Source organism: Rhincodon typus, chromosome 7 (assembly GCF_021869965.1).
Source record: "Rhincodon typus isolate 14 chromosome 7, sRhiTyp1.1, whole genome shotgun sequence".
NCBI lineage: Eukaryota > Metazoa > Chordata > Chondrichthyes > Orectolobiformes > Rhincodontidae > Rhincodon > Rhincodon typus.
This window is the reverse complement of record NC_063338.1, coordinates 43,593,120-43,617,255: the sequence shown is the minus strand read 5'-3', so window position 1 is coordinate 43,617,255 and position 24,136 is coordinate 43,593,120. Positions and strand designations below refer to the sequence as shown.

General features: G+C 37.9%; 1 protein-coding gene across 1 annotated transcript in view; it reads right to left on the bottom strand.

The window, feature by feature from the left end:
• Nucleotides 1-5,390: 5,390 nt before the first annotated feature.
• The window catches only part of cir1 (corepressor interacting with RBPJ, CIR1), a 45,823-nt gene continuing 27,077 nt past the window's right edge, over nt 5,391-24,136 (bottom strand). Inside the window, exons 9-10 of the mRNA XM_048599439.1 lie at nt 17,241-17,326; nt 5,391-6,290 (exon numbers count right to left, since the gene is read on the bottom strand). Of these exons, the coding sequence (XP_048455396.1) occupies nt 5,612-6,290; nt 17,241-17,326 (765 nt within the window). The 3' untranslated portion in view covers nt 5,391-5,611. The remainder of the gene's footprint in view (nt 6,291-17,240; nt 17,327-24,136) is intronic.

Here is a 24,136-nt window from a genome sequence, read left to right as displayed (position 1 = left end):
GAGTCTTGCAAGTAAGGTGAATAGGTTGAGGATATCAGCTCATGGGAATATTATATCATTGTCATCACAGAGTCGGGATTGAGGATGAGGCCGGACTGGCAGCTCAACACGCCAGGTTATAGAATCTTCAGGTGAGAAAAGAAGTGTGGTGGTGGGTCAAGGTGGAAAAGAGGAGGTTGTGTTGCAATATTAACGAAGGTTTCTCAATGAAGTTGCATGGATTGAATTTAAAAACATACGGGAGAATATTTTGGTGACACTAATCATAACTGAGGAAGATTTAAAGTAGTTAAGGAAATGGACAAAGATAAACTGGAAATAAAACTACTGAATTGGGGGAGGCCGATTTTCATAAGTATAAGGACTATATCATTTTATTGTTTTGCATTTTTGATTGTGGACTCAAATGTGGAAAAAAAAGACTGTTTTAAAACTAAGGATTGTGGAAGGAATTGCTGAAATTTTGAAAAGCAAGTTACAAAAACCATTGTAATTGTGTAATTGCTTTGTTCAAACAGTTGGGGAAGTTCTTTGTAGATGGGCCAGCAGCAAAGATGTATACAAAGGGGGATTTGGCTGGCAACAGGTTGCTGATTCACTTGTGGAGTTGTGACAAGTTGAGAATGACAAAGCTATCAAACTGACAAGTATCTGATGGGCTCCTGGGTTGCTGAACAACTTGTGGTTGTGTACAATACTGATAGAAGCCTTCAGACAAGGGGCTGATGGTGCATCCTTCTCTCCAGTAAAATACCTATAGCCTGAAGTAAGTCAGTTTATTTCCCTTCACCAATTGTTGTAAGCTGTGATGTTTGATCAGTAACTAAGAGACTTTGTAATTTAATATACCAGTCACTTCTTCCTCTTGTGAAAATGTGAGAAGAACCTGGAGAAAAGAAATTGAAGAACAGAAATTCTGGCAAGCAAAGGGATAATCTCAGTGAACCCTATGGACTGGGGCCATTGAACTGCTTCCCTAGCTTGTTTTCCCCTCCACCAGTGACACCAATGTTTTATTTGTTCCTGTTTGTGTATGTCTTTAGGTGTTTTTAAAATAGGATTAGAGTTTTAACTCAAAGTTATATGCAACAGCTCATACCTGTAGTTATTTTCACCATGGTTAGAATCTATTTATTTGTAATAAAAAACAGTTCTTGTTAAATACAGTAACCTAATCCAATGTTTATTTGACAGGTGAATTGGGACTCTGTTCTTTGATAACATTTTTAACTTGTGACAACTCTGGGAACAGCGAGGCTTTATTTCCGGTGGGGCACCCTCCACTGAGGTGCGACATTAGATAGATCTGACCAAAGTAGACTGGGAGTGGCTACTTGAAGGAAAATCTTTATCAGAGAAGTGGGTATCATTCAAAAAGGTAAGAGAATGCAGTGTCAATACTTTCCGTAAAGTGATAGGTGGGACCAAAAGGAGAACCATGAATGCTAAGGGATGTAAAGTATTGGATAAGGGAAAAAAGGAAAGCTTATGGCAGATACTGAAGGCACATAAAGCAGAAGCCCTAGAGGACTGCTGGAGTTACATATAAAAAAAATTAAAAGAGCAAAGAATAGTCATGAAAAAACACTCTCAGACTAAAAGAAAGGAAAATTCATCCAGGTTTTATAAATATCTTAGGGGCAAGAGGATAACCAAGGAAAGGTTAATGTGCAATTTGCTAGAAGACGTAGCTGAGATTTTGCATGAGTACTTTGCAGTTCTATTCACTGTTCACTTTATTCATTGACAACGTTTCTATAGAATTAGGGAGGTGACTATGATATATTTGAACAAATTAGCATTGAGAGGGAGGAAGTATTAACGGTTTTAGCAGGCTTAAGAAATGATAAATTACCAGGCCCAGACAAAATGCACCCCAGACTACTGTGGAGCCAAGGGATGAGATTGCATGGGCTCTCATTCATTTTCAAACCGTCCCTGGCCATAGGAGAACTGGAGGGCAGATAATGTGACTGCATTATTCAAGAAGGTTGGTGGGGATAAACTGGGAAACTGTAGGCCAGTCAGTCTAACATCTGTGGTAGGGAAACAATTGAAAAAAAATTCTGAGGGACAGAATTAATCTCCACGTGGAGAGGCAAGGATCAATCAAGGATATCAACATAGCTTTGCTAGGGAAAGATCATGTTTAACAAATTCAAATTTTTCGAGGAGGTGATTAGGTGGGTGGTGTAGTTGATACAATCTGCATGGACTTCACTAAGTATTTTGTCAAGATATTGCATGGGAGCCTAGTCAAGAAGGTAGGTGCCTTCCTAGGATCTAGGGCAATTTGGCAAATTGGATCCAAAATTAATTTAATGGCAGGATGCAGAGGGTGATGCACAAAAGATATTTTTATGTCTGGAAACCTGTGTCGAGTGGTGTACTCTCGCATTCAGAGTTGGGTGACTTATTTCTTGTGATGTATGTTAATAATCTAAAGATGAACATAGCAGGTATGATCAGTAAGTTCACAGATGACATGAAACTTGGTAAGAAGTGAATGGGAAAGCGTTAGATAACAGAACAAAATAGATGGGCAAAACGGTGGCAAATGGAACTTAATCCTGAAAAGTGAGAGATTACGCATTCTGAGAGGATTAACAAGGCAAAGAAATACACAATGACTGGTAGGGCTGATGAAGTAGAGAATCCTAATGATCTTGGTACGCTTGCCCACAAATCCTTAATGGCAACATGACAAGTAGATAAGGTAGTTAAGAAGACATATGAAATACTTGTCTTTGTCAGTCAAGGCATTGAATAAAAGATCAGGGAGTTTATGATGGAGATGTATATGCTGCTAGTTAGGCCACAGATGGAGTACTGTGGGTAGTTCTGATCGCGAAATGATAATAATGTGACTGCACTAGAGAATGTGCAGAGGAGACTCACCAGCATGTTGCCTGGGCCGAATCTTTCAAATATGAACATAGACTAGACAGGCTGGAGTTGTTTCCCTTCGAGCAGAGAAGGCTTTGTTTTTTTTTTGGGGGGGGGGGGGGTGAAGCGTGGAGAACACTTGATTGAGGTGCACAAAATTATGAGGGAACAGATAGGGTAAGTATAAAAAAGCTTTGTCCCTGAGTAGAGGGATCAATAATCAGAGTGGATAGAGTTAAGGAGCAAGGTGTTTATAGGAGATTTGAGGAACTTATTTTTCACTTATCGGGTGGGCATTATGTGGAACTCAATGGGTGGTAGAGGCAGGAACCCTCATGATATTAAAAATGACAATATCATGAGTATGTCTCTTAAAGGTACTTGCTGACTATCAGAAATAAAATGTAGATCTATTATTCAATAAAGGAAAAAGGAAGGAAGGTAAACAGCTGCTTTGATTCAGTAGTAAGCAAAATGTCACCTTCGATTATGAAAGAAGTGGTTAAACGGCACTTGGAAAATCATTATACGATCAGCATCAACATAGTTTTATGGATGGAAAGTTATATTTTTGAGTTTTTTGAAAGATGAAGAGTAGATGAAAGAGAACCAACTAATGTTCTGTTTATCGTGTACATAAAGTTATAGATTAAATTTAGCTTTTCAGAAAGCAATGACATAATACTCAAGAAGTTGTTATGCTTATGACTTTTTAGGTTAATGAATGGACTGAAGGTTAGCTAATGAACAGAAAATAAAGTAGGAATAAATATGTAATTTCACAGATGGCAGACAACTAGTGAAGTGCTGCAATGAACACTGTTTGGATCTCGCTATTTACAATCTATATCAATGATTTAGGTATCAGGACCTTGTGTAATATATGCAATGTAGGAACGTAACCTGTGAGAAGGACACATGAGGCTGCAATGGGATACGTATTTGCTAAGTGTGTAAAAGTTAACAGACAGAATATAGTGTGGGGAACTATGAAACTATCCATTTTGGTAGGAAGAATGAAAAAATATTTTTTTAAAAAAACCAACTGCTGCCTAGAGAAATTCTTTCTCAAAAACCCCTCTTACAGCTCATGCCCAAAAGTTTAAATCCATGTCTTTTAAACTTTGTTCCAGTAGCTTATAGGAACACCTTTCCTTTGATAAACTTACTGAAATCTCTCAATTTTGAGCAACTCTTATCAGATCTCCTCTATAACTCCTTTGCTCAAAGATGAACCCTGCTTCTCCTGGTTAACCTGTAGCTAAATTTCTTAATTCCTAGGATCATTCTTATATAAATCTCATGTGTACCTTCTCAAAGATCTATACATAATTCCTGAAGATTCCTAAATCTGCCAAACCTGTGACCTCTGCTACCTAAGATGACACGAAAATGCATGGAAACACCATCAAATATAAATTCCCCTCAAAGCCACACGCCATCCTGACTTGGATTATATTGCTTATCATTCACTAGATCAAAATCCTGGAACTCTTTCCTGACGGCACTGTGGGTGCACCAACATTCCAAGCACTGCAGTGGCTCAAGAAAGCAAACCTCAAAACTACCTTCACAAAGACAATTGGGGATTGGTCATAATTGTTGGCATAGCGAGTGATGCCCGCATTCCATGAACAAACATCAAAAAATAGGCATCAATAATTTGAAAAGTCATTTTCATCTCACATTGCTCCTAGGAAGAGGGATGGGATGGAGCTAGGGGACAAAATTTGGAACAGGAAACGAAAATAATGGCTTCAATCTTCCTGACATTGAACTCCCACTTGTGTTGGGACATCCCTCCTGCAGGTCTGATTAGCAGAACATCTAGCTGGTGGTACTAACATGCAACAGGAATGCAGAAGTACCTGTTTAAAACGGACATTTTCCTGACCTGTTTGTTACACACAGATGAGTAACATAGCACTTCACCTAAATTCTAAGCCTCAACTGAGAGGTAACAACTGGACAGAAGCAGTTTTTCTAAAGGGCAAACTGATAACTCAGGGAAGCCAATTTGATATATTTCTTCTTAAACCTGCTACAGTAAAGCATAGATTACCTGTTCTCTGAACTCTGTTTTAACTTATGTAGGGATTTGATAAGATAGATAAGAACAGATTGTTTTCAGTGTTCTGGAGGTATAGGTAATGAAACTTTGACATAGTGTATAGAGAGCAAGCTTTTAAAATAAATGTAAATTGGCTTGAGGCTACGGAATGCACTAATTAAGGCAGCAATTGAATCATGGACCATGTTAATGTTTAACAATGTGTCACATCGGTGTTTGTAAGAAACATTGCATTGGTGGAACTAACTAGCTTGTTTCTGTACTGTAATTCCTAGGTAATTATAATATTTCTGTTGCTTTGTAAGTTGTGGATTACTAATAGTGGAAATTTGAAGTAAATTTACAAACAAAATATGATTAGCGTATGGAACCTAATATAGAAGGAAGCTATTCATAAGGTTGGAGAGAACAGAATAAAGTGTTTACAGATATATCATTTGTCTACTGTTTCAGACTTTATTAAGTAGTCAAAAATACAGAAGAATACATAAGTATCAAACTGTTACAATATCGAAGTAGAATAAAGTATTAAACAATTAGAAGATGTGCCATAAACCAGGCAAATCTCTTTACAGCATGTCTCAACTATTACCAGATATAATACAAGTCCTTTGGCTGTTCCGTCTATTCACCTTAAATGCTTCAATTCTATACTCATTCTCTTACATGTACTTCCCTTTCATTCTTATCCCTGTTGTTGCTGCTTCTTATGCAGTGTACATCCCTGTTACTCCTTTCCTTATGATAGCGTTTCCGATTACCACTCTCTCTGCTTTGTATCTGTTGGTTTACCCTGAATGTTCTAGTCTGGTCCTTGCTATCCGTGCTGCTTATCCAATCTTTCTCCTCACTCCTACTTTTGCTTGCATGTCTCCCATCGGTATATTTTTCACTACTGTGTCTTGTATGGTGTTTGTCCTTACTTTTTTTTCTTTCAGATGAATCTCTGCTAATGCTCCTGCTCCGATCATGTTGTTCCCTGTCCCAACTGCAGGAGTAGCTTGTATCTCCTTTATTTCTGCTTCTACTACGGTTTCTATTACAATCTGTCTTCTGCTCTTCAGTCTCAAAATTATTGCTTGAGTGTGTTTTGCTGAGTTGTTGATTGCAAATCATCTTTTCTTTGGAACGGTCTTCACTGTCCGATGATAGGTGCCTTTTCCTCTTCGAATATTTATCTTTACTGTGCATTTCTTTTCTCTTCTCCATTTCAGAACCACTATCGCTAGCAGAGCTGATAGTGGGTGATCTACTTTCTTTTTTCTTATGTTTACCTTTTTTTTTCTTTTTCTTTTTTTCTCGCTTTTTCTTTCTTTCAAGATGGTCAAGTTTCCTTTGCAAAAAAGATTTTAGATTAGCACACAGTTTTCAAAAACACCCATGAAAAATTATAATTTAAAAGTTTCCTCAAAAGCATCTTACTTTTGGACATACTAAGAAGTCAAAAAAGATAACCAAACTATACTAATGGATCCAAAGAAAGACTTAAGAACATTCTTGCCATGAGACAATTTGGAGTACAAGAACTTGATTGAAATGCAATTTCATGCAGCACAAAATTATTCTCCTAATCAAAATTCTACATTTCAAAATATAAAGAAACTAGATATTATTTAAATTTTTTGCTGGAATGTGGGCATGGTCAGCATTGGTTCCCCACCTCCAATGGACCTTGGACTGAGTAGCTTGTTTGGCCATTTTAGAGGGCAGTTAAGAGTCACCACATTTACGTGAGTACACTGTCGGTCAAATCAGGTCAGGATAGCAGATTTACTTTCTTGAAGGGAATTAGCAAACCAGATTGTTTTTTTAAATTCCAAAATGATAGTTTCATGGCCACCATTACTAAGATTAGTTTTCAATTCCAATTATTTGAATTCAAAACAGAAAGTGCTGAAGAAACTCAATAAGTCTGGCAGCAATTGCAGAGAGAGAAACAATTTCTCTCAGTCAAATATCACTCTGACCGAACTTGGTTCTCTGGATCAACTATGTTTGGAGAGGGGAAAGAAACAAAAGCGGCATCATAGGTGATCAATTCAGTGATTGGTGGATGAATAATTTGCTTCACAACATAGGTACTTTATTTGTGATTTATTTGGAAAGTTTACTAGGAGTTGGGAGTAGTAGGGTTTGTTAATTATAAACTAAAAATAATAAATTGACATAAATATGGCAGAGAAGGTAATGTGTTGTGATTGCAGGATATGGATATTTCTGGATGCCAGAGTGAAACTAAGCAAACAAATCTGCAGCAAGTGCCGGTAGCCAAAGAGACATGTCAGGGAGGGGGGATGTTACCTGAACACTTTGTTCCAGGTGGAAGTCACAGACCTTACGAAATATTCTTCTGATTTGGTCAGTCATCAAAGACAGGAGATAATATTAATAATGAGGCAGGTATTGCAATCCTGCCTCAGGAGAGCCTTAGAAACTGTCTAAAGGGTTATTGCTATCTGTATAGGGCTGCACAGCGAATAGAGAAATTGGCAATGGTGCAGGAAGTCACTCAGGCAGGGCGCATTTGTAAGAACACAATGGTAGTAGGAGACAGTATAGTCAGGGGGTTAAATGCATATCTCTGCAGCTGACAGTGAGTATCCAGATGGCCATGCACCTGCCCAGTGCCAAGATTCAGGACATACTCTCTAGTTCAAGAAGAACTTGCATCGGAAGTGAATTTAGTGTTTGTGGACCACAGATATACCAATGACATATTTATAACTAGAAAAGAGACTCCCCTGAAGGAGGATGAGCCGCTATGGCTAGGTTAAAAAACCTCAAAATGTTCTAAATTACTATATGGGATATGATTAAATGGGGTAGGGTATATATGATTAGAAAGTTAAATGTTTCATACATTTCATATATACTGATTCCGTGCTCATGAATTAGTCACTGAACAACAGCACAATGATGAGGAAGAGATGAGGAATCATTTAAATCAAAAGTAATAGTCAGTAGGAAGAGATGCAATTATTTAAGGCCGCATTTGGATAGATTGTGGTAAAATCATGCAAGAGGCCTACTTAGTTCGACAGAAGACAATGAAGGGTAGTGTGGTTTGTAAAACACTCTACAGAAGTTGAGGAGACTAACAACACCTTCCACCTGCATTTATGTAGGACTGTAGAAACACAAGGTGAATCAAAAGAGGTAATGAGTCAGAAATTAGAACCAAAGAGGTGCATGTTAAATGGAGGTATACAAGACACTGGTTAGGCCACAGCTGGAAGCTTGTATAAAGTTCTGGTCACCACATTACAGAAAGGACATAATTTCTGCACATACAGTCTAGAGGAAATTTACAAGAACATCGCTGGTGCTTGAAGATTGCAACAATGAGCAAAGACTAGATAGGTGAGGGCTGTTTTACTGAGAACAGAAAAAGCTGAGGAGTGACTTAATCAAGGTATACAAAACAATAAGGAGCTTGGATAGAGTGGACAGGGAAGACCTGGTTTTCTTAGAGGAGTGGTTAATTACCAGGGACATAGGTTTAAGATGATTGGTGGAAGTATTAGAGGGGAAACTGTTTTTACCTCGAAGATGGTAAATGTCTGGTATTCGCTGCCCAGAAATTTTGGTCAATGCGGACACCTTCAACCCATTTAAAAGGAATCTTGATCTGCACCTGAAGCACCTTAACATGCAAGACCCGGACTAAGCGCTGGTAAATGGGATTAGAATGGGTAGCTAGTTCAGCTGACGGGTAACATTTGTGCCGCACAAATGCCAGGCAATGACCATTTCCAATAAGAAACAATCTAACCATTGCCCCTTGACCTTCAATGGTGTTACTATCACTGAATCCTCCACTATCAACATCCATACTACTGACCAGAAACTCAAGTGGACTCCTCATACAAACACACTGGCTACAAGAGCAGATCAGGGGCTAGGAATACTGCAACTCATAACTCAGCTCCTGTCGCCCAAAACCTCTCCATCATCTGCAAGGCACAATTCCAACGGGTGATGGAATACTCCCCACTTGTGTGGATGACTGCAGCTCTAACAATACAAGAAGTCTGACACCATTCAGGACAAAGTAGCCTACTTGATTGGCAGCACGGTCACCAAGCATCTGCTCCCTCCATCCCGACGCACAGTAGCAGCAGTGTGTACTATCAACAAAATGCACTGCAGAACTTCATGAAAGATCTTCAGACAACACTTTCCAAACCCACACCCACTTCCATCTAGAAGGACAAGGGCAGCAGATACATGAGAACACTACCACCTGCAAGTTCTCCTCCAAGCCACTCACCATCCTGACTTGGAAATATATTGCAGTTTCTTCACTGTGGCTGGGTCAAAATCCTGGAATTCCCTCCCTAAGGATATTGTGGGTCTACCTACAGCATAGGAACTGTAGCAGTTCAGGAAGGTAGCTCACCACCACCATGTTTCTATGGCTGAACAGATGGGTTTTAGTGTAGAACCTTTAAAGGTAAGAATGAGGTGCAGAGGTAAAGAGTTTTGGTAATGGCAATGTAATCGCGATAACTGAAGGCATGTTTGCCAATGCTAGATTTAATAGGAGATACTAAAGCAAAGAATGGGCTCATTTTAAAAAGGATATTATGCACAATTTCAGTTCAGATGTAAACTGTTCTAGCAGAATTCTTTTGCGCTGAAATAGAAAACTTATCTGTTTGCATCTTTTCTGAAGCCTCTCAGCGATGCCTCTGTTTTTCTCTCCAATATTTGGCATCAGGAACAATGAAGGATTATTACCCCTGTAGTGTTGGGGCTGAATTCCATTTTGTAACAAAATTCATCCTCATCACTCTTTCACTTAGATCCTTGACATCGTCTGTTTAAAACTCTGTTCTAGCACTATGACATTCCCTCTTTTGGTTACCAACAGACAATAGACTTCTAGGAATTTTCAGTCAAAGCTGCAAGGGCATCTGCAACACCTCCCCCTCCCAACACACACACAAAATCAATAGAACTGCCATTTGTGCATTCACCGCATTATTATTATACTTGAAGAATCAATTTTTTCATGGTACCAAACTGTATCTTATGTCCACCTCCTTGTTGCTACTTTTTCTTTGCCATTTTATGCGCATCTTGCACGAAATGTCTGTTAGACAAGTCAAGCCCTATAGTGATTCAATGTAATGTTTGCTCTTCTGTTTCCCTATTCTTTTCATTCTAGGAGGTGAGTAAATTCTGAAAGGTATATTCTTGAACAATTCCTTTTCTTCATGTTGCAATCAACTGTAAGACGTTGGAGTGGAAGTAGGCCATCAACCCATAGAATTGGCTCTGCCATTCAATGATTATCAGATCAGTCATGATCGCATCAACTCCTGGTGCTGCCTTATATCCATAATCCTTGATTCCCTTACTGATTAAACATTTATTTATTGCAGCTTTGAACAACCTAACCTGAACATCTCTCTATAGTAAAAAATTCCACAGATCCCTTATCCTCAGAGAAAAAATTCCTTTTCTCTCAGTCTTAAATGGGCAGCTTCTTAATGAAGATTGTGTCCTCTGGTCCTAGTTTCACCAGCAAGGTGAAACAATCTTTCTGCATTTACCCTGTCAAGTCCCCTAAGATGCTAATATATTTGAGGTCAGTTCTTTTGAAAATGCATTTATTCATGGGATATGGACATGGTGAGCTAGTCCAGCATTTATTATACATTCCTAACTGCCCTTGAGAAAGAGGAGGCAGCTGCAGCACTTGTGGTGTAAGTACACTTACAGTACTGTTCAGAGGTGAGAGTTTCAGGACTTTGACCCAGTGATAGTGAAGGAACAGCAATGTAGTTCCAAGTGAGGGTGTTATGCGGCTCGGAACAGATTTTGCAGCAGGCGATGAGTTTCTGTAGTGCATCTTGTATATGATACATACAGCTGCCACTGTGTGAGGAAGTGAATGTTGAAAGTGTTGAATGCAATATGAACCAAGGGTATGCTTGTTCCTGGATAGTGTCGAGCTTCTTGAGTGTGCTTGATTTTGCATTCATCCAGGCAAATGGAAAGTACTTCATCATACTCTTGACTTGTACCTTGTAGACAGTGGACAGGCATTGGTGAGACAGGAGACGAATCGCTTGTTCCAGGCATTCAACATTTTGACCTGCTCTTTGATCACTGAAGGCACAGCTGAAAATGGTTGTGTCTAGGTTACTATCCTGAGGAAGTTGTGCAGTTATGTCCTGGGACCGAGATAAGTGACCTCCACAACCATAATTACCTTCCTTTGTGCTAGGTTTGAAACTAAAGGTCAACATTTCTATGTTTCAGCAACATATCTTCCAATACAACACAACTGTGAACTCCTCCGGGATAGTCTGAAATCAGATACATTACAACAACACGTACGGAGCACAAATAATTGGTTTAGCATTAGTTGCTGTTCTACTGCTGAAGTATAAACAAATTCTAAATGATAGATTTTTTTCTTTGTTTTATTACTTGCTAGTCTTGACTTGTACTTCAATATAAAGATATCCTCCCTTAAATGTTGGGTACTTTTGTCTTTTACCAAAAATAGCAACACAGGAAATAGTATCTAATAGATTTCAGTCAGAGTAATACCAATAATTTTCTCCTTTCCACTAAATTTCCACTAAGAATGCATTAAATTAGTTAATTTTTTCCCCATTTTCAAAACATACACACACACCTTTATTCAGTGTACTTTCTGTAGGATCAGAAACGTTACAAATGAATAACCAGCAAAGAAACCAGTGGAAGCCTGCAACAATGCTGTTGAGCTAGTTGTTAAGGTACTAAACATATAATAAGCTCAAATCTGAAAGATCTGGTTAATTTCCTCCGTGAAACCTCTGGTTCGTTACATTCTGACTGGCTTAGGTAATAGTATAGATAATTAAATGTATCCTTCAGACCTTAGTTTAGCTCATTCTCATAAAGACAACTACTTTTTGTTATAAAAGCCAGTGTTGAAAAAATTATTTACAGGAATCTCTTTGATGACCCTTTCCTCCAGCTATTTGATCTCCTAAAAAAATACCCAAGTACAAAATCATTAAACAGTTCTTTTGTTTTATGAAACTGAAAATACAATCATAATGTGTCTCAACAAAAGATATGCATCCAAATTCAAAGGATACACATCCCAATACAACAGAAATGGATGAAATGTTCAAAAGGTAAAACGTTACTAACCAATCTGAAATAAAAACAGAAAACACCGGTAATACATGGCATTCACCAGTTTATAACGTTGCAGATGCAATCAGTAGGGATCTATTGACAGCTTTTCCAAACAATCAAATCTCACATTTTAATGTCCAAGCATTGACATTTGTATTTTGTTACAGAAGCTTTACTCATGCTACAGCCAAAATGATGGCAGCAACTTACTCAAATTTAGCGGGGAATTCGGCTGCACAGGGCAGGTGTTCGGTGCACCACCCTAAATAAACATTTTTTTTAAAAAAAAAGCAAGCCAGTTACAATTTGATATGGTAGGGCTTTGGCAACATTTTTCAACTCTGGATTTTGCACCTCTATGATGGCAAGTTCAAAGCCTGGTTAGTTGTAGTTTTTGAACAATTGAAAAATTGATGACATTCATAATGAACGAAACCAAATAAAAACATACTGGACAATAGGGATCCAAAGCCAGATGTATTAAGCAGCATAGTACAGCTGTTCCGAGGAGGAAATACACTGTTTGGCATAAAGGCTACACAGTGGAAAAGGGATACATTACAATTAATGTTCAATCCATCCATTTTCTTTTACAGCGTAATGCAGATAGCCTAATTTGTTGCAAAATTAACTGGATATGGACCACATAATTTGCACCCACCAAACTGCAATTCTCTAATTATCTTTCCTGGGTGAGTTTAATATTATGGGTAATCTATCAATGTAGAAAATGCCACTAATAGGAGCTGGAACATAAAAACAGGGGAAGGACATTGAGCACTTACAAGATTGTCTGTTATTTAATCAGAACTTAGCTGATCCCCCTCTTCACTCACTTGTCCGGTGTTACATCCTCTTACACAAAAAACTATCTATCTATCAACACCTATACAAAATATTACCGTTTTGGCACATTTAAAGGGGAAACTATTAAAAGCAAATGAAGGGAGGAGGGATGATAAATGATTACAATGGTAGATTTAGGCAAGGAAAGACAGGAGGGAACTTGAATGGGCCATAATCAACCATTTATTTATTATATTTTCCTTGCAGAAGTGCTTCTCAACATTAAAATTAGGGGCGTTCAGTAGTAAAGATATGCATCCATGCTCTGGACTTCCTCAACAGAAATTATTTTATTTTTCTCATTATATACCTTAATCATTTTAACATCTCAACTGGATTAACCCTTAGCCTTAACACGTAGTTGGTACAACCTGTGCTCATAATTTAGCTCTTTAAGCTAATAATGAATCTGTGCTGTACATTCCAAGGCCTGGGTGAGATACAGTGCCGAGAACTGAATTCAGTAGAAGATGGGTTTAATAACAAAGCACTGTACAATTGTAGTACACTTTATAACTCTTTCGTATTTGAACCCTCTTGAGATAAAGGTCAACATTAGGCTCTTCAACTATTTGTTTGCGCTTGACCATGAGTTTCTAATATGCTGTTACTGCAGTGGACAAAAGTTTGTATCCATTGTTAGTGAGAAGTGGTCCCACAAAGGGTTTGCTAGGTCATGAAGTAGGAATAGACATTGCCTTGAATCCTTTAGGAAATACATGGAAATAGCTATCTACATGGAAACGAGCAGTTTTAAAAATACAGTTCAGCCTGTAACATACAACAATCTGCGGACAGAAAACAAAAGGCATAAGCAACACTGTTTGGCTCATTCATTTGGCTCTCAGATTATTCATTGCAAGTTTCATCAAACTTTGGCTAGCCAGGAATGTGATACATGCTATCTGAAAAAGGGAGAGTGGCAATGGCACCAACTGCCTCACTCTCAGGAGTTCAGTGTCAAAGAAAGCCAGTCACTTCATCCCATGCACCAGAATACTCTTCCACTTCTTAAAGAAATAGTTGAATAACTGACCCTTTAAATTCATGCTAGTAAAGGGAGTTGGAGATAAGTCATTCAGCATGTTTCATTCCAGCTATCCAGATACCAACCAGCATTAAACATTAAATCGCAATCTTTAAAATCCCTTCCTCCACTTTAACAAGCTGATAACCACACTCCTTTGACTTTAGATGGGCTGTGCAGCTTGGCACGCACCCCTTAATATCTAACCTATTCCAAAGTTCAGAGACTGCAGCTTAGTAAAATTTGGTGATCTTATTTCATGGAAGCCTTAGTGCAATGCCTTACGAAGGTGGTGGTAACAACCAAGTGGTTTGCTGGGTCATTTCAAGAGTAGTTAACAGTCAACACATACGACGTCTGTCTGGAATCACATAGAGACCAGACAGGATACTGTTTCTTCCCTAAAAGATATGAGGGAACCCATTATATTTTCAAAACAACTTGGGTAATTCTTGGTCCAGAATACTGATACAAGTTTTTCTTTGCATATTTAATTCATTACATTAACAATTTAAATTTTCCAGTTCCCATAGATTTGAACTCAGGTCTCTCCAAACTTCCAGATTCCGGAGTTACAGGACTAATAACAAGAGTAGAACATTTAGATATTAGCCTGAGCTACTATTAAAGAAAATCATAACTGATTTAACTAAAATGCTACCATAATCTGAATATCTGAATTTGTTCTCATTATATAACTTCTCCTTTGGCTTCACTCAGTTCCTCCAAATAAAGGATGTTTCTATGGGAACAAGTATAAGCGCCACATCTGCCCGGCTTTTTCCAAGCTACACGGAGCAGCGAAGAGTCCTCATACTATTATGTTGCAACTTACAGCTCCTTTTCCAGTACATCTATGGGTGTATTAATATGCTATTTCCGTTTCTTGCCCTAAACTGGAATAGAACATTAACTTTGTATCATTTTTTACTGTTCCTTCATCTTCATATGGACCATTCCTACCTCTTTTCTTCTCCAACTTCTCTGTTCCCCTTTGAGGGGACAGATGATCAATATGTATAAGCTCACGCACACCCACCACTATTTTTTTTTTAAAAGTTCCTTGCACCATATCCCTGGAAGGATTTTGCTCCATTCTCCCAGTTTCTCCTGTTGCATCATAAGAACGTAAGAAATAAGAAATGGAATAGACCATATAGCCTGTTGAACCTAATTCACAATTTAACTGTGATCATGACTGAACTTTGGCTTCAACTCCACTTTTCTGCCCACTCCCTATATCCCTTGATTCTGAGAGACCAAAATCGTCTTTTTTAGCCTGAATTGTATACAAATCTTCCACAGCAGAAAACTCCAAACACTTGCAACCTTTTACAGAAAACTTCTCAGCTTAGTGCTAAATGATCATCACATTTTCAGAGACTATACTTCTGTGTTCTTGATTCTCCAACCTGTGCAAACAACCTCTCAGTTTCAACATTTCAGAACTCCAGAAAATACAGACACGATTTACAAGACAATTCTTTATCCCAGGGACCAATCTGCTGAACCTTTCCTGTACTGCCTCCAATAAAAGTATATTCCCTAAGTAAGACGACCAAAAACGTACACAGTATACCAGAGGCGGTTCCTGTACAACTGTAGCAAGACTTCTTATTTAAATAAAAAAATCAGCTCTTCGATTCTTATGATGAAAATGAAGAACCTCAGACTATATTAAACTTCATCTGACCTCTTGCTGTCCACTTATTTAACCTATTTATACTTCTTTTTAATCTCCATGAGTCATCCTGAAACTTGCATTCCCACCAAGCTTTATACAGTCAGCAAGCTTACTCTCCATCTGTCTATGTCATTAGTATAGATTGCATGCAACTCAGGTCCCTGAAATGATCCCTGTGGTATTGATCCTTTGAGGCTGCCAACCTCAAAGCACTTCATTTATCCATAATCTTTGTTTCCTGTCTATTAACCAATTCTCTATCCATGCTAATATATTACCTCAAATTTCATGAACCATTATTTTTTGGATTAACCTTTTGTGCGGCAGCAGGCCGAATGCCTTTTGAAATCCTCTTTGTCTTCCCTATTAGTTATATTCCTCAAAAAACTCCAGTAAACCTATGCTGACCACTTTGATCATATTATGTTTTTTGAAGTGCATTGTTAAGAATTTTTTAATAATAGACTCCAGCACTTTTTTAATGACTGATGTCAGATTAAACGTTTCCATTCGCACCATTAAAATGAAACTAAACTCAAAGCTGTAAGCTTTTACAGTGAGCACATTCTGTAAAATGAAAACCTGTCAATTTTCCTGAATTTTCTCTTGTTTCTAATCAACTGGTAACAGTCCAGAATCTAGGGAACATTAGAAAATTACAGCCAGTGCAACCAACACCTCTGCTGCTCTCTCTTTCAGCACCCTAGGATCTAGGCCATTCAGAGTGGGGGATCTACCATGCTTCAGTCCCTTGAGTTTCTCCAAAACTTTTCAGTGCTTATACTCAATACTTTAATTTCTTCCTCTTTTTAGCTCCTAGGTTAGTCTCTATTTCTGGTAGAGAACTTGTGTCTTCTACTGTGAAGACAAACATAATATTTGTTCAATGTCTCTGCCATTTCCTCATTCCCTGTGATAATTTCTTCTGTCTTTGCAGAGACAAAATGTTTACTTTAGTTAATTTTGTTTTCATGTATTTGTAAAATCTATTTTTTAAAATCCTGAATATGCAGAAAATTCTAGCAATGCAACATCTCAAAACAATGCTTCCAATGTAAGTTTTTCATCAAATACGATTGCCCTTCATTCTGGTTGCCATGCATACCAAAATTTGCTGACAATAAATGGTAAGTTTCGAGCAAGACAAATGACAACTTCAGAAGGAAAAACTTTACATTAGTGGAAGTAAATCTGGAATACTTTGCCAAGAAGAATAGAAACAAAAACATTATGGTATTGAAAATGTAGTTGGATAAGATGGGAACATAGGCGAGATAAACATTCCTACCTCAAGTTAGACTTATACAAAACTGCCTACCATAAACAGATCACACCATAATTCACAAAGGTGAAGCTACAAATTATTGTGGTATAACTTATTTTAAACAATGGAAATAAACACTGACAAAAAGAGATCAGTAAAATCAACCAGTTTCAGTGAAAGTTTTATTGGTTGTAACTAAGCTGATGAATACAAAATTGTTCAGGGTTTTGGTTGAGAATTTTGCGGCATTAGAGGGAGAAAGCTGCTCTAAGAAAGGGACTCACCATCAACAAATGCACAAAACCTAACAGCATACCTCAAAAGCTTCTGTTTTTGTTTTGTAGAAAGTGATTTCAAAAATTCCACCTCAGGATCATCATCGTCTTCACTTGCTATGTATTGCTAAAACAAGATCAAAAACAACTCAAAATAGAATTGTACTTGGACACATCGATTCTGTAAGAAGTACATATTTAAAAGTATAACTTTAATTTGCTTACCATTTTCAGATTATGTAACCAGTTTTAATAATAATTTTATAGATTAACTGGACAGATGGTGTTGAAGTTCTAAATACACCTTCAATATTAGCAGCTAAGGTATCTAAAGCATTGGAAAATCTCTTCAGGAGGTTTATGAATAATATCACTAATTAGGATCAATTCCAATTCAAAGGCTGTTGGCAAAAATTGCAGAGTCAAGTTTAGAGCAAGAATTGTAAAACTTCCTTGGAAAAATTAATTATTGTACTCAATCCATCTTTCAGAAAATGCATTTTATCACAGGGGAATGCTGAACCAGACTAATAATGCACCTTTTTCAGTAACCCAACAGCACTTTGCTCAGTAATTTTTCAACTAAAAGTGCCTCATGCAAAGCAGCATTACAGTGCTTAATGTAAGGGCATGTGTATGCCTTTCGTAGAAAGCTGAATATAAAACCAACAATCGCTTCACCCTGTATTGAATGGACTAGGCTTGTTCACAAGTAATCCTACAGACTGCCATGATCACAGCACATACCTCTGTTATGGAGAGTTTGCCAGTAACAACATGCATTATACAAACATAAAGCTGCTGGAAGTCAAACAAAAATAGAAAATGCTGGAACTACTCAAAAGGACTGGCAGATCTATGGAGAATGACAGAGTTGGGTTACCAATGTTAGTAACTTTATTTACGCAACAGTCATGCCTACTTTAGTTGCCGCTTCAGAGTCAGAAGATTACTGGTTCAGGTCCCATTCCAGAAACTGAGCACCCCACAATCTAGGCAACACTCCAGTGCTGTTCTAAAAGTGTGCTTATCTGTCAGATGTGGTGTCTTTTTGAGGAAGTGTTAAGCAGATGCTGCTTCCATCCTTTCAGATGGACATCAACCCTACAATACTAACATTGAAGAAATGCAGGGGGAGTTATCTTTGGTATCCTGGTATTATTGATCTTTAATCAACATTACAAACAAAACAAATTCACATGATCTAGTCATTAACACCATTGATGAGTTGGCAGTTCACAAATTAGCTGTGACATTTCCTACAGTCAATTGTGACTACATCTCAAAAAAATTCACTGGTTGTACAGTCCTTTGGGTATATTACTTAAGGATGGTTTTTTTATGCTGCTTTATTGGGCTGCTTGATAAAGTTTCCTTTCACAGCATTGTTGTGTGTGAGGAATGAACAAAAGGGACATTAACATCTAAGTAATCTACTCGGCAGCAGTCAAAACTCAACCAAAACTCCTGGATTTTAAAGGCATTGGATTCTTTTGTCCCTACAGAAAACAAGATCGATCTGCCCAAGTCAGACAGTCACAATAGCATAGGAAGTGGTTATTTGGCCCATTGAGTCCATGTCAACTCTTTGTAGAGCAATCAAGTCAGTCCCATTTGTCTGTTCTATCCCCAGTGTCCTGGAAATTTATTTCCTCAGGTGTCTACCAATTTCCTTTTCAAAGTATCAGACATCTCTGCTTCCACCATCTCATTTGCAGAAAGTTCATGGTTATTAACTTCATAAGAGATATTTTCTATTACATTTTGAATTTATTGCCTAAAACCTAAGTCAGTGTCCCCCTAGTCCCATTAACTAGTGGAAACAGTTTATCTTTGTTTACCTTATCAAAATCTGACATAATCTTGTACACTTTTATCAGATCCCCTCAACTTCCTTTACGCCAAAGGAAAACAATGTTAGCTTCTTCTCTCTAACCTAATCCTAAATTCAGCAATGATCTTTAGGCAGCGCCTTCTAAACCCATGACCACTTCCAACTAGAAGGTCAAGGACAGCAAATACAAGGGAACACAACCACCTGCAAGTTCTCTTCCAAGCCAATTGGTTTTCAACATACAGGTGTATTGATTCATTAGCTGATGATTGCATGGAGGTGCTGCTGGTGGGTGGTAGGTAGTTATCAGCATGAGAATGCTTTGTCAATGCCTGACCTGATGCTATAAGATCATGTAGGGTCTAGCGTCAATGTTGACTTCCAGGGCAATTCCCTCCCAACTACATACGACTGCTCCACTATCAGCTTTGGTGCATCTGTACTGCCAGTTGGGCAGTGCATACGCAGGGATAATAGTGGTGGTGCCTGGAACAGTGTGTGAAAGATATGTTTTGGTCAGTGCGGCTATAGTAGGCTGTTTGTTCCATAAGCACCACATCACTTTATTTTTGTGTTTTTAAAAACTGTGGACTGAAATGGGAAAGTGCCGTTTTAAGTGAAATGTTGAAAAATTGGCCTGAGCATTGCAAAACAAGTAACCTGGCACCCGTGCCAGGCATTGTGTAAAAACAACTGCTTGAACAAGCAGTAATTGAAATTCAGGTTGCAGACAATTTGGAGCAGTGTACAATGCAGCTTTTGCTAGCAACAAGAAGTTGATTGGCTTATGGACTAGTGACCAGTTATCAATGACAGAGACCTTTTTGACTGCTAACAACTGTGAGATTGGTTTTCAGGTATATGAACAGCTTGCACCTGGGAACAAGTTTCAGACAGAGAGGTGTTCAGTTCTTCCTTAGCTCTGGAGTGGTCTCTCTGCAGTCAAAGCTCACTGTAAAGCTGAATAAAGCCAGTTTATCTTTCTTGCAACTGTTGTCGTAAGCTGTGAGTTTTAACTAATAAGGCAGACTTTTTATAATGGAACCAGTCACCACCACATATTTATCTGTTCACTTTCAGGATTAGAGAGGTGTATTGGTAACCATTAACAATTGTTTGACTGTTAAATGAGCATTAATTAACTTATGTAACTTTTTGTGGCAGGTAGAATGGATTCCTTTTATGCAAATACAAAACCTTCCTAAAACTGATGAGAAAGGAAGAGAGAGATGCCCTTTTCTAGCTGATTTATGCATTTCACAATTTTCTAGCTGATTTGTGCATTAATAACACACAACACCACCCCCCAATCCCACCCCTGATGACTTTCAGCAAATTTCAGGCCAATGGAACTGAATATTGACAAATCTTTAGGATCTAAAGATCTGTCTGTTTTCACTCTAAGGTTTAAAAAGAAACAAGTCAGAAAATTCAATGTGTACTTTGCCATAAAAGTCTCTCTGGATTTGGGAATTGTGCCTTTGAATCAGAAAACTGAAAATCTCACACATTTTTTAAAACATAAGGGAAAAAACAAGTGGTTGCAGACCTATCATTTTTGCAATAGCTGTTTTGAAAATTATTGAAATCTATCATCAGGACAGAGTGCCTAAAATTGTGTAAATCTGAAAAGTCAGCAGTATTTATGAAGATTTGGCCATGTCTGACTAACAGTTGATTTTTCTTTGTGAAGATCATTAACAAGGTAGACACGGAATAGTCTATGTATAGAACATAGAACATAGAACATTACAGCGCAGTACAGGCCCTTCGGCCCTCGATGTTGCGCCGACCTGTGAAACCAATCTGAAGCCCATCTAACCTAAACTATTCCATTATCATCCATATGTTTATCCAATGACCATTTAAATCCCTTAAAGTTGGCGAGTCTACTACTTTTGCAGGCAGGGCATTCCACGCCCTTACTACTCTCTGAGTAAAGAACCTACCTCTGACATCTGTCCTATATCTATCACCCCGCAATTTAAAGCTATGTCCCCTCATGCTAGCCATCACCATCCAAGGAAAAAGGCTCCCACTGTCCACGCTATCTAATCCTCTGATCATCTTGTATGTCTCTATTAAGTCACCTCTTAACCTTCTTCTCTCTAACGAAAACAGCCTCAAGTCCCTCAGCCTTTCCTCATAAGACCTTCCCTCCATACCAGGCAACATCCTGGTAAATCAACATCCTGGTATGTGAGCATTTGATAAGGTTCTACACACAAAATTATCAGCAAAAAAAAAAATTCACGGAATGGGAGGTATCCTTTACACACCAGTTGAAATTTAGTTATGAAGTAGAGAAAGTAGTGATGGAGGAAATTACAAGGATGAAATTATAGACCGTTGTATATTCGAATCAGAAAAAGCAATACATTATGTAAATGTTGTGAAGGGGCATTGACCGATTCAAATTAGCAGTTACAGTGGTGGCAAATGGAGTTCCACATGGGGAATAATAAGGTAATCGACTTTGGGCCCAAGCAAAATAATCCAAAGTAACTGCTTAATGTCAAGAAACTGGGAACTATGGAGGAGCATAGTATTTGTGTGTTCACTTACATACACCACCAAAGACTAGTGCACAGATATAAAAAGTAATGAAAAGGCTACTAGAATATTGGTTTTTATCTCAAAGAGATTGGAATACCGGCGGGCCAATGTTATGCTTCAATTGGACAAAAATCATGATCAGACCCAGTTTGGAATATTGCATTCAGTTCTTAGTATCACTTGAGGAAGGGTATCTATTGGCTGCAGAGGGAGTGTAGTGCTTGTTTACTAGAACAATTCTGTAATTTAAAGAGTTCATTTGTGAGGACAGGTTGCATAAACTGGGATTATATTTCCTTGCTTGACAGGTAATCTAATCGAAGCTTTAAATGATAAAAGAATTCAATAGAACATTAACAGAAAAACTATTTCCTCTGATATGGGAATGTAGAACAAGATGTTCAGTCTTAAATGGAAGAACTTGGGACATCAGGGCATTTTTATGAAACCAAAAGTAATGCAAATATGGAATTCTCTTCCCCAGAAGTCTGAGGATGCTTGGTCAATGGAACTTTTAAATATCGATATTAACAGACTTTTATTAGGTAATGGTATCAAGCAGTAGTGATCTAATGTAGGTATATAGATTAGAGGCCAGATTAACCACAATCTAACTGAATTGCAAAACAGACATGAGGATTTTAATAGCCTACTATTACCCTTATGTGGAAAATACCTTCAATAAACAAAGCTGAAGTACCAGCTCTATTACATGGTACAGCTTGGTTTGACATCAACCTTCAGGTTTGTATTAAAAGCCAAGAAAGCAGTTTTTTAGGCAAATATTTTACATACATCTCCATATCGTTGTTGCAATCTCTGTACAAGTAATTCTATGTTCAAAAACTTGGAAGTCACAGTTGCACTCGTAGAGAAACTTTGTGAAGCAGCTAGTATGGTTCTGAACAGGAATAGTAATCCTTCCAGTGAGAATAGCAGGGGGCTTTCTGCTGCCTTCACAGCACCACGGACCGGTTTGATTCAAGTCTTGGGTGACTGTAAGTGTGGAGTTTACATGTTCTCCACGTGACTGTTTGCTTATGTCTGCGTGGGTATATACTCGATGCTCTGACTTCCTCCCACAGTCCAAAGATTGATCACTACTACTTGATACCCTTACCTAATAAAAGTCTGTTAATATCGATATTTAAAAGTTCCATTGACCAAGCATCCTCAGACTTTTGGGGGAGACAATTCCATAATTGCATTACTTTTGGTTTCATAAAAATGCCCTGATGTCCCAAGTTAGGTGGATTAGCCATGGGAAATGGGGGATTATAGGGATAGGGTGGGATGCTCTTCAGAAGGTTGGTGCAGATTTGATGGTCTGAATAGCCTCTTTCCACACTGTAAGGATTCTATGAACGGGCTTTGTGCTAGAGGCTCAGAATTAGCTAACTAATCAATAGTTTGCATTAACAATGCTGTTAAAATGTACCATGAATATGAAGTTTTTTTCACAAAGCAATTTTGAATATCTTCATTATTGTTGCAATAAAACAATGTGGGCTGAGTATTATCGACACTCTGCCATTGAGGTTCTAGAAATAACAATAAGCTGGCTGTGACTGTAATGTTTGCCTTCCAGACCTGGCCAACAGCCTATCCGAACTAAGTATGATAGCCTTCTCAAAATGAATGTCACATCTAATTTAAGGCACTGTGGAGGATTCTCACTTGCTTGTAAGCTAGCTCTAGGATAGTGGAATTACATTATGAGCCATCGATTTTATGATAGACTGATAAATAATTAAGTGACACACGGCTTGTTGCTCTATATTGGCATGCATTAGTTTTAACACCTGCAGAGAGAGGTTGTTTGACAACTGGGCCAAATTCAACTGCACGAAATACATGCTTCATTGATAGCCAAGGCTATTATTCAAAATGGAATTAACCAAAATCAACTGAATGGTCAATCTTCAGAATGGAGCCTCTCAACACTCTATGCCAAACTTTGGAATCTCACAACAGTAGTTACTATCCTTATCTACCAAGAGGAGGAGATTTGATATAAACCTTCCCTTTATCTCCTCATAACCTAAAGCTATTTTGGGTGTTAGGGGGAAAGCGATGGAAGGGAAGTGACAAATTAATTATAGCATTTAATCACAATTACAAGAAAGACGATGCAGTGGGAAAAAAAACCTCACAGGTATATACCCCACAGATAATAAGACAATACAAAGAATTGTCCCCAGATAAATTAGAAATAGCAAAAATAAATTCACAATATAACAACACAAGTTGCAGATAAGGTATTATTCAAGGTAAATACTACGTAATACATTTCCCACAACCGGATGCTTTAGTAAATCAGATATTATTTTTGTCCTTATAAAAATCCAACATGAAAATTAACTAAAACACAGACAATTTCACAATTTTATAGTTTAATTTAGAATATGAAGCAGGAAGATGCACATGAGCTTGGAGTATTAAAATCTCAGCAAAAAAAAAGTTGCTTCATAAAAAGTCTAAGCATTGAATTTTAACAAACCTCACTTCGCATGTTTTCCACCAAACTCACTGTAACATCTGTAAAAA